Raw genomic sequence first — 12,258 nt, forward strand, 5'->3', positions numbered from 1 at the left:
TTAGGGTGCTGAGGGAGCTGGTGGATGTCATTGCCAGGCCACTCGCCATCATCTTTGCTAAATCATGGGGAACGGGAGAGGTGCCTGAGGACTGGAGGAAAGCAAATGTCACTCCGGTCTTCAAAAAGGGCAAGAAGGAAGATCCAGGTAACTATAGACCGGTCAGCCTCATCTCCATCCCGGGAAAGACAGTGGAACAACTTACCCTTGGTGCCGTCTCTAGGCATATCAAGGATAAGAGGGTCACTAGGGGCAGTCAACATGGCTTCACTAAGGGGAAGTCGTGCTTGACAAACCCAATAGCCTTTGATGAGGACATCACCCAGTGGGTGGATGATGGTAGAGCCGTGGATGTGGTCTATCTTGACTTCAGCAAAGCATTTGACACAGTCTCCCACAGCATCCTCACAGCTAAACTGAGGAAGTGTGGTCTGGATGATCGGATAGTGAGGTGGATTGTGAACTGGCTGAAGGATAGAAGCCAGAGAGTAGTGGTGAATGGGACAGAGCCCAGTTGGAGGCCCTCCAGTGGAGGGAGGGAGTGGAGGCCCTCCAGGGTCACTACTGGGACCAGTATTGTTCAACATATTCATTGATGACTTGGATGACGGAACAGAGTGCATGGTCAGCAAGTTTGCTGATGACACTAAACTGGGAGGAGTGGCTGACACACCTGAAGGCTGTGCTGCCATTCAGAGAGATCTGGACAGGCTGGAGAGTTGGGCGGGGAGAAATTTAATGAAGTACAACAAGGGTAAGTGTAGAGTCTTGCATCTGGGTAAGAACAAGCCCATGTACCAGTACAAGTTGGGGACTGAACTGATGGGGAACAGCACAGGGGAAAGGGACCTGGGGTCCTGGTGGACAGCAGGATGACCATGAGCCAGCAATGTGCCCTTGTGGCCAAGAAGGCCAATGGCATCCTGGGCTGTATTAGAAGGGGTGTGGTTAGTAGGTCGAGAGAGGTTCTCCTCCCCCTCTGCTCTGCCCTGGTGAGGCCGCATCTGGAATATTGTGTCCAGTTCTGGGCCCCTCAGTTCAAGAAGGACAAGGAACTGCTGGAGAGAGTCCAGCGCAGGGCCACAAAGATGATTAAGGGTGTGAAGCATCTCCCTTATGAGGAAAGGCTGAGGGAGCTGGGTCTCTTTAGCTTGGAGAAGAGGAGACTGAGGGGGGACCTCATTAATGTTTATAAATATGTAAAGGGTGACTGTCACGAGGATGGAGCCAGGCTCTTCTCACTGGCATCCAACAACAGAATAAGGGGAAATGGATATAAGCTGGAACATAGGAGGTTACACTTAAACATGAGGAAGAACTTCTTCCCAGTAAGGGTAACAAAACACTGGAACAGGCTGCCCAGAGAGGTTGTGGAGTCTCCTTCTCTGGAGATGTTCCAAACCCGCCTGGATGTGTTCTTGTGTGATCTGATCTAGGTGGTCCTGCTCCGGCAGGGGGATTGGACTAGATGATCCTTTGAGGTCCCTTCCAATCCCTAACATTCTGTGATTCTGTGAAAACACCAAACATGACCATATATATTGTGTATATTTTCGCCCAATATAGCTTCACTTAAATATAGCATATCAGAAAGTAAATATTGTCTCAAGATGGCAGAAACAGTACAAAGATATGAATTCTCTAAAGAGCAGTTCACAGGAACAATTTAAACCATCATAAGCAAAGTTATGGGCCTGATTATACATACAGATTTATCAAAATATGGTATTTTTAAACATCAACATAGAGCTCTTGGCTAACAAGACAGATTTGAAATTTACAGAAAAAGAATGTAACATCCATTCTTATAACATCATGAATCAATACACCATATATAAATTGCCTTCAAATAAATACCTGCTCCAAACAGAAGGAGAACTACAGAATAAAGACTTTCCTTCTGAATAATGACTTAATATTATAATACACGTTATCCTCATGCTTTGGGGTAGTATTTTTTAGTTTCTCAATTTTAACAGTAGATCTCACCAGACTGTACTATGATTTACTGCTTTAAACATTTGTCCCAAGATAAAAAATAAATTCATCAGAGATTTCCCGGAATTTTTCAGATTTTTTTGAAGGTCTGAAATCTGAAGGTCATTTTTTCGTGGTCAGAAAAAAAGGCTTAGTAACTGCAAAAGAGATAGAAGCTATCATTGACATACCTGAACAAATCTATACCAAACTCAACATTCCTGAGAGAAAAAGTAAAATGGTAAATACATTTATTTACAGCTGAACATTACATGTCCTGTTAACTTGGGCTTCATCACCAGGACAGCAAAATATTCTGTGTAACCCATTGCAGTCAAAGCTTGTTAGGTTCATGTTTGTGCCTCTCTCACTCTGTTGGTTTAAGGTTCCTGCTAAATTTTCTTAAAGCACTTCGTCTGATAAGCCCTATGATCTCTCCTACTTCGCTTTATCGACTGAAATACACAGCTGTTGGACCTAATCACCTCCACACTCCATGATTAAACATTTTCATGTGTCATTTTATAAATACTATTGCACCTTTCAATGGATCAGGCTTCTAACTGTACAGACAAAACAAAAAAAAACAAGAAATAGAAAAAGACAGAAAAGTAATACAGAATTGGGACACGCATGAAGAATAGGTATTTAAATAGAGTCCTGAATCATGAATATGCATAACAGGGAATAAACAGTAGCAACAACAGAGATGGGCAAAGAGCTTTGAGAGCAATAAAATAAAACAACAGAACAACAAAACCAACTTTTCAGACAGTATAAGGCTGAGCAAACGATAAAGTCTTATCTCCACATTCTCATGTCAAGTCTAAATATTCAATTTCTTTTACTTAAGCATACTTCAATGAAACTACACGTACTTTGAATAAATACTTCAAATAATGAAAAAGGCTGGAGAAGCCTTCCAAGGAGGAATCATTCTCCGTAACAACTTCTGCTCAGTACTAAGTTGTTTACCATCCCAGCTTTCAGCCACAAGAAACAGGAAGACGCATGAGGAAAATTATCATGATAAAAGTTTGGATCTACGCTTCCAGCACTCATTTAACATGAAACGAGTAAGGTAACACAACAACAAACCTTAAACGGAGAGATGAGGGAAATGGAAAAATAGAAAACAGGAATAAGACTACAGATTTCAAGACAGTTACATGTTGATGAGTGGTGAACCATGAAAAAGGTGAAGAACAAAGGAAATCAAGCAATGGAGAACTCAAAGAACTGCCAGTCATAGGAAACAGCTTGAACAAGTAGTCATACTGCAAAGGTAAGGTGCTGAGTCAGACAGACAGAAGGAAAAAAGTTGTGGGATAAACAAGTTGAAACTCCCATTAAATGACAGAAAAGGATATGCTTGCTAAGAAAATGATTCCATGAGACTAAATAATACGAAAGAATGTGATTCATGATGAGAAATCAGACACAGGGGCATGGGGACTGCAGGCGGGAGTACATGTTAATAATAAAACAAAACATTTTAAAATATTAAACAACTCTTTGAATTATTAAAATGAAAACAAAATACTTATACTTGTGATAAAGCAGTAACTATTCCCATGTTCTAGAAAGCTCACAGATGAGACTGAAAAATCAGAACAATTTAGGCTGGAAGGAAATGCTAAAGGCCTTCTTGCCCAGTCCACTGCTCAAAATGGGGCCAACTTTGATGGTAGTTTAGTTCTTTCACTGTCCTATACACTCAAGTTTTGAAGATTTCTGAAGACGGTCATCTCACGTTCTCTCTGGGCAACCAGTTCCAGTGTATAGAGTCACAGAATGGTTTGGGTTGCAAGGGACCTCAAAGATCATCTAGTTCCAAGCCCCCTCACATGGACAGGAAACACTCCACTACATCAGGTTGATCAAAGCCTCGTCCAACCTGGCCTTGAACACTTCCAGGGATGGGGCATCTACAACTTCTCTGGGCAACCTGTTTCAGTTTCGTTACCACCCTCTGAGTGAAAAATTTCTTCCTTATATCTAATCTAAATCTCCCCTCTTTCAGTTTAAAGCCATTGCCCCTTGTCCTATCACTACACGTCCTTGTAAAAAGTCCCTCTCCAGCTTTCCTGTAGGCCCCCTTTAGGTACTGGAAAGCTGCTATAAGATCACCTGGAGCCTTCTCTTCTCCAGGCTGAACAGCTCCAACTCTCTCAGCCTGTCTTCATAGCAGAGGTGCTCCAGCTCTTGAATCATCTTTGTGGCCCTCCTCTGGACTCGTTCCAGCAGCTCCATGTCCTTCTTATGTTGGGGACTCCAAAGCAGAATGCAGTATTCCAGGTGGGGTCTCATGAGAGCTGAGTAGAGGGGCAGAATCCCCTCCCTCGACCTGCTGGCCACACTGCTTTGGATGCAGCCCAGGACACGGTTGGCTTTCTGGGCTGCAAGTGCACATTACTGCATCATGTTGAGCTTCTCATCCAGCAGCACTCCCAAGTCCATCTCCTCAGGGCTGCTCTCAATCCATTCTCCACTCAGCCTGTACTTGTGCTTGGGATTGCCCCGACCCATGTGCAGGACCTTGCACTTGGCCTTGTTGAACTTCATGAGGTTCTCACAGGCCCACCTCTCCAGCCTGTCAAGGTCCCTCCGGATGGCATCCCTTCCCTCCAGCATGTCCACAACACCACACAGTTTGGTGTCATCTGCAAACTTGCTGAGGGTGCACTCGATCGCACTGTCCCATGTCACCAACAAAGATGTTAAACAGCACTAGTCCCAGTACCGACCCCTGAGGAACACCACTCGTCACTGGCCTCCACTTGGACACTGAACCGTTGACCACAACTCTTTGAGTGCGACCATCCAGCCAACTCCTTATCCACTGAGTGGTCCATCCGCCAAATCCATGTCTCTCTAGTTTAGAGACAAGGATGTCGTGTGGGACAGTATCAAATGGAATCATGCTTTGAACAAGTCCAGGTAGACAACGTCAGTTGCTCTTCCCTTATCCACCAATGGTGTAACCCCACATGTATGACCACCCTCATGATTGAAAAAAGGGAATTTTTTATTAGAAAAGTTTTCATTGCTGCAACATGTTCACTGACTCTCACCCTTACGCTGGGCACCTCTGGGAATAATCTGGCTCTGTTTTCACTGCACCTTCCCATTTTGGAATCAAGGAAAGCAACAGGAATTACTCCAGTATTCTTCTCTTCTACAAATGGAACACATGCAGCTCTTTGAACCTGTCCTCATCTGTCATATGCTCCAGCCTGTCAATCACCTTGGTAATGCTGCTGGACTCATACCAGTATGTCAATATTTCTATTGCACAAGGAGCTCAAAACTGGCCTTGGTTCTAAAGACATTGTCTCTCAAACGCCAAATCCAGGGGAATAATTACTTTCCTCAACTTGCTGGCTACAGTCTTGGTATCACAGACAAATCTTAGAATCATAGAATCGTCTGGTTGGAAGAGACCTTCAAGATCACCGAGTCCAACCATTCACCCTGCACTGTCAGGGTCCCTAAACCATGTTGCTCAACACCAAATCCACACGGTTTTTAAACACCTCCAGGGATGGGGACTCCACCACCTCCCTGGGCAGCCTGTTCCAATACTTCACAACCCTCTCTGTAAATGAAATTCTTCCTAATATCCAACCTAAATTTCCCCTGGCACAACTTGAGGCCATTCCCTCTCGTCCTGTCATTCATAATGTGGGAGAAGAGACCGACCCCCATCTCCCTACAACTTCCTTTCAGGTAATTGTAGAGAGCGATAAGGTCCCCCCTGAGCCTCCTCTTCTCCAGACTGACCAGTCCCAGCTCCCTCAGCCGCTCCTCACAGGACAAGTTCTCTAAACCCTTCACTAGTTTTGTTGCCCTTCTCTGAATTCGCTCCAGCACCTCAACGTCCTTCTTGAAGTGAGGGGCCCAAAACTGGACACAGTACTCCAGGTGTGGCCTCACCAGTGCTGAGTACAGGGGGACAATCACCTCCCTGCTCCTGCTGGCCACACTGGTTCTGATACACGCCAGGATTCCGTTGGCTTTCTTGGCTGCTTGGGCACACTGCTGGCTCATGTTCAATCAGCTGTCGACCAGCACCCCCAGGTCCTTCTCTGCTGTGCAGCTTTTCAGCCACACTTCCCCAAGCCTGGAACGCTGCAGGGGGTTGTTGTGGCCCAAGTGCAGGACCTGACACTTGGTCTTGTTGAATTTCATACAGCTGGCCTCAGCCCATCGATCCAGTCTGTCCAGGTCCCTCTGCAGAGCCTCCCGACCCTCAGGCAGATCAGCACTACCTCCCAATTTAGTGTCATCTGCAAACTTGCTGAGGGTGCACTTGATCCTCTCACCCAGATCATTGATGAAGATGTTAAAGAGAACAGGCCCCAACACTGAGCCCTGCAGAACACCACTGGTGACCGGCCGCCAGCTGGATTTAACTCCATTCACCACCACTCTCTGGGCCCGGCCATCCAGCCAGTTTTTGATCCAGCGATCAAGCAAAACCAACTCATTTCCACCAAAGAGATGACACTAGTGCACAGCAGAATTTCTCCAAGTACTCTGTTTATGGAGCATTGACTAAAGAATCACATTAATCACTTCAATTATTTGTATCTAGTTTGCATGCCTGCATCCTCTTACGCTTACCAATGAAACTGAAATTCAGAATTAATTCAAAGGTAGAACTTTATCACGCTAAGAGTAAAAAGAAGTATTCATGCCACTACAATTAATTTGCTCAGGGAATGGAGGGAGTGCACATCTATGCAAAGAACTATATTCTGAGTTCTTAAGTGTATGTAAGCACTCGTAAGTAATTTCCTCATTAAGAAATTATCCAAACCCAGTTTTTTAAATATATAATTACATCATTACTTAAACAATACAATGTAGACAATTTAAGAATATTTTGCTTTATAAATTCCCATATAGAGTCCTTTCTGATGCGCAGCTTTACAATTATTTTTTCTATTCATTCCTAACAATTTGGGATACTGTGAGAGTTAGATAAAATGCTGCTGAAGAAACCAGTGTACTGGCTTCCAAGAACAAAATTTATTATGTTATAAACACAATCTTTGGGCATTTTCTTTTGCTGTGGAGAAACACTTTATTGTACGTGGCATATTATCAGTAATTTAGGTCAAATTGTTTGATTAGCCACTGCAGTAGACCTCTCAACAAAAAAAAAAAAAACCAACCACTAAATCCTGGGCAAATAAATATACACTAATTCACTTAGCGTAACAGAACAACAGGCTCTAAAAGACAGGATTTATTTTCTTCAAGTCATATTAAAGGTAAAAATATTTAACATAAAGGACAACACTGGATTAGGACTGAGTGGAGATTAAGCTGGTTTGGTAGTTAAAGGACTTTTAACGCTTAAACAGATAACAATTAAAAAAAAAAATCTTGTTAGTTGGAATAAAGAGGGGAAAAAAAAAATAATTTACTTTGTTTCAAGGCACACCGCAAACAGTCCACAAAATTAGTATCACACAGTTTACTGGGTTTAGGCTTAATTATTTTAACCTTACACGCTCTTCTGGTATTTTAGCCTTTTTTTCCTCCCTCTTGATCATGTTACCTTACAGCGTTTTCAACTAACAAATATCATTGGGAACTGCAGATCCATGAGCTGAAGCTTCTATTAAAAAACAAAGCTGCTCAGAATGATTTTAATTTCCCTGATTTTTAAAAATGTGGTCAAAATGGGAATTTGAAAAGCTGGGATGAATGCAGATTTTTAAATTACAGTAGTAAGCATTCAGTAATTATTAGGTTTCAGGATAAAATTATTACTTGAAAACCAGTATATGTAAATTATGTAGCATGAGTTCTAATCAATGCAGAAAGGTACAGAATTGATTTACGGGTCAGTAACAGTAAAGCATTTAAACACTCTGAGTGGCACAGATTTTCATTTCAATACCTCATTACCAGCAAATTTGAGAAAATTGACAGTACTGCACTGTTTAACTGAGGTTACACTGGTTTAAACGATTCTTTTAACTGTTTGACTTATAGAAAACCATATTTGAAAGTTCAATTGAGATTTTTTTCAGAAAAAAAAAATAAAAAAGGAGAGATTGAGGAAGATACATACCATGTTTTCTACTCGAAGCTCAAAAGGCATAGGGTTGTACACCATCAACTGAACTTCACATACATCTCCCTGGACCCACTGGAAATCTACATGAAATTATTACAGAATTAATGCAAAAATTACTTAAACATAGTGTTATAAAAAAGTAGCATTAGCTTAGCTGTCAGATTGCTATATTATCTTTATGTTCTAAATTAACATTTCTGTAGAATCTTAGCAGCCCAAGTCCTATTCAAGTGCATTGTGGGACACAAACCATAAATCACAGTCAAAGCAATGGGTTAAAGGACCAGAATCAGTCATTAATACAGCAATGGTTCTCCAAAGACCCAGTGTGCCAACATTACATTGGCAAAATTAACTCAGGCATCAATTCAAAGCAGTACTTAAACACATCCCTCATGCTAAACACTTAAAGCTTACATACTTGGAGTTAGGAACAGAGCACACATCACCTTGGATAATTAAGATGCAGATAAAAAGCAGCCAGATATGGAACGAGCAGAAAAGGAAGAAGGAAATTAACAATAATAGAAACAAATCTTCATATAGACACAGCTGATGATACGGAGTACATATAAGATCATTCTAAATTAAGAAGGAAACAACTGCTCACCAGCAAGAAGCCACCTCAGTTTCCTCCTACTAATTTTCTTTGGGAAACTAAGTAGTTTGGGAGATGCTGTGGGAGGGCAAGATAACACTAGGATCTACAGATACAGATTTTTTTTTTTAGGTTTACAAAATGGAAACTCAAGCAATAAAACGAATTATCTCACTCGTGAAAATACTTAAGAAAGACAACGAACAAAAATAGATCAGGTACTAAGAGGTACTTTGGATTTGTGTCTCACTACAAGAGACAGAGGTTCAACTTTAAAGACACTTCACCCTATCAAGGTTAAAATTTGGGGTTTTTTTTCAATTTAAGGAGGCACAAAGTTTATGGGAGCGAGGTCAGCAGCAGAGACACAAGTCCTGAGGAACTGTTCAATGTAGAAAGATTATTTTACATCAGCACTTCATAATCTTTTCAGCACACAAGATCCTGTCTACCTTCCAAATTTCTCAGTTAACCACATGCACCTGATGTTCAGACTTAAAACCGAATGCGACAAGATTCTCCATACAAGATGAGGACCTGCAGCCCAAATAAATAAAAGGTGGTTTAACTGTATTTGTTAAATAAATCATGACCATAAGCTAATCTATGACATACGTGGATTAACTTTTACTAGTTTACTCAGCAATTTTAACACACATTTCTAACACTTTTTTACTAGGATATTAGAAAGTGTCCAGTAAAAAAAAAAAAAAGGATTATTAACATTAAGACTGTACTCTCATTCCACATTCACAATCATTTACTATCTGATTACATTTTGCAAGTAATATTAGAGAGCTCAAGGGACATGTACTTAATGCAAATGTTTAACTCCAATTAATGCTCGTGGAAATTAAGAACATACATTCACAGATATCAACAGGCTATATTACTATGAAACCTGAAAAGCAAAACTGTTTATTAAAAAAAAACATTTGAAAGTACAACTGTATGAGATGTTCTGTAAATTTATTTTTATCAAATTGCTTATTAGTGACCACAACGTCTTATGCATTCTGCAGTTCCAAAAATCATAGAATCATAGAATGGTTAGGGTTGGAAGGGACCTCAAAGATCATCTAGTGTCAGTTGCTCAAAAAGAGTCAGTTGCTCCTCTGAAGAGGTATTGTACAGGGCTTTGAAGGTATTTAACCCCATTACGGTTAACTCTATCAACACAGCAGCCAAAGTGGGCACCTGGGTCCTTCTAAAGAGTAGTAATTTCCACATGGTAACAACTACCCTAAGATTGAAATGTCTTTTCTGAAAATACTTCCAATGCAACCTTGTGAAAAGTGATTCTGAAAAAGTCAGTAACCAGAAAACATATTGGAAACTCTAGAGCAATATTTAGATGAAATCCAAACAAATGCCAACTGATGATTTGTCTGATGCTTTAATCTCATTTTCCTTCCAAAAAGAAAATATTCTAGGCTCATTTTGTAATTTTCACAGTCATGATCTCTCCCTCAGTATAGAGCACCCCCATGAACTATCTCTTTACAACAGCACTAGAAGGGCTGCAGAGTGCCTCCTGCGTGGAGGAGGGCACAAGCTCCACCTGGGCATGGCGTGCTCTGGTGGGGCCACCCGGGCAGTGGGTGCACGTTCTACTGTGTTAGGGAGGGTGAACAAGAAGCAGAGTGTTACTCCAGACTTGGCAAGGAGAAACACCGGGGCCCTGTGGCACTGACCTCCGGAGACTGCCCGACAAAGAGCTCCCACAGTGAACTGGCAGCACCTGGGAGCAGAAGGCACCACGGTCTCTGATGAGCAGAAAGTCAATGCATCGTGCAGATCAGTACATGGCTTCATGGCTGATGGTGTCACTAGGGCCTTGGTTTCTATGATCATGGGAGGTCCTTCAACGAATCCAGCCTATTGGGGAGAGATAGGATCCGCCTACCTAGAAAAGGCAGCAGAATCTTTGCTAGCAGATTGACTGACTTCATGAACTGCGCTTTAAACTACTGAACTTGGGGGGTAGTGTCCAAAGCCGTGACAAGTACAGGATTCTGCACCTGGGATGACATAATCAAAGAGCCCAGAACAGACTAGGATCTCTGGCTGGGTAGCAGCCTTGCTGAAAGGGACCTGGAGGTAATAGAATCATAGAATCGTCTGGTTGGAAGAGACCTTCAAGATCATTGAGTCCAACCATTCATGCTGCACTGTCAGGGTCCCTAAACCTTTGCTCAACACCAAATCCACACGGTTTTTAAACACCTCCAGGGATGGGGACTCCACCACCTTCCTGGGCAGCCTGTTCCAATACTTCACAACCCTCTCTGTAAATAAATTCTTCCTGATATCTAACCTAAATTTCCTCTGTTGTAACGTCAGGCCATTTCCTCTTGTCCTGTCATTCATAACATGGGAGAAGAGACCGACCCCCATCTCCCTACCCATGTTGGGAGTCATAGAATCATAGAATCATAGAATCGTTAGGGCTGGAAGGGACCTTCAAAGGTCATCTAGTCCAACCCCCCTGCAAGGAACAGGGATATCTCCAACTAGATCAGGTTGCTATGGAGTCCTGGTGGACAACCAGCTGAACAGGAGTCAGCAGTGTGCTGCTGCAGCAACAAAGGCAAATCCAACCCTGGGCTTCATCTGCGGGGCCATTGCTAGCAGAAACAGAGATGTGATCATCCCACTTACTGAGTGCTTGTCAGGCTGCACCTGGAGTACTGTGTCCAGTTCTGGTCCCCACAGTTCAAGAAACACACAGACAGACTGGAAGGGATCCAGAGGAGCGCCACAAAGATGATCAATGTGACGGAGAAACTGCCTCATAAGGAAAGTCTAAAGGAGTTAGGTCTCTTCTCCCTGGAGAAGAAAAGGGTCAGGGGGACCTCATCACAGTATTCCAGTCCTTAAAAGGTTGCTTTTAAGAGAGACAAAGGCTCTCTTCACAAGGAGCCATATGGATTCTCCAAGGGGCAACATGTACAAGTTGGACTGTGAGAGATTTCATTGCAACGTAAGAAAGAAATTTTTTACAGTGAGAACAATCATTGACCAGAACAACCTCCCCAGGGACGTGGTTGAGTCCTCATCACAGAAGCTTTGAGATGCAATTGGACAGGATGCTAGATGATCTTATCTAGGCTCCCTTTCCTGTGAAAGGTTGGACCAAAGAATCATAGAATCTTTTGAGGTCCCTTCCAACCTGGGCTGTTCTAGGGTTCTAACATCTATTTGCTGGGGCAGGGAGGACGACAGAGAGGAGGATGGACATGATGAAATATATATATATATATTAGTCTTATATATATATAATATATATATAAATTTTTTATATATATATATAGTCTTCTCATTCCCTCAGGAAAACATGAGTAGTCCCTACCACCACCAAAAAAGATACTTCTACAGATCTCACTAGCTGCCCCTGGTTTCCTTTCCAGAACGTCTGGTTACCCATGTCAAAGACGTCGGGGCAATGCTACAGAATTGTCTCCTTGGGGGTAAATCTTCGAAAGGAAAAGGTAAAATCGGGTTATATGGGCTTAGGTAAAGAGCTGTATTTACATCATCTAATATAGCTATGACATTAGTTGCCAGATTTACTAACGGGACTATATTA

The 12,258-nt window shown here is 42.2% G+C and overlaps 1 protein-coding gene across 1 annotated transcript in view; it reads right to left on the minus strand.

Moving 5' to 3' along the window:
- TRAPPC9 (trafficking protein particle complex subunit 9) overlaps nucleotides 1–12,258 on the minus strand; it is a 535,580-nt gene that overhangs the window by 455,146 nt on the left and 68,176 nt on the right. Inside the window, exon 13 of the mRNA XM_086609585.1 lies at nucleotides 8,066–8,151. Within this exon, the coding sequence (XP_086465711.1) occupies nucleotides 8,066–8,151 (86 nt within the window). The remainder of the gene's footprint in view (nucleotides 1–8,065; nucleotides 8,152–12,258) is intronic.

Source organism: Tauraco erythrolophus, chromosome 3, assembly GCF_009769465.1.
Source record: "Tauraco erythrolophus isolate bTauEry1 chromosome 3, bTauEry1.pri, whole genome shotgun sequence".
Taxonomy (NCBI): domain Eukaryota; kingdom Metazoa; phylum Chordata; class Aves; order Musophagiformes; family Musophagidae; genus Tauraco; species Tauraco erythrolophus.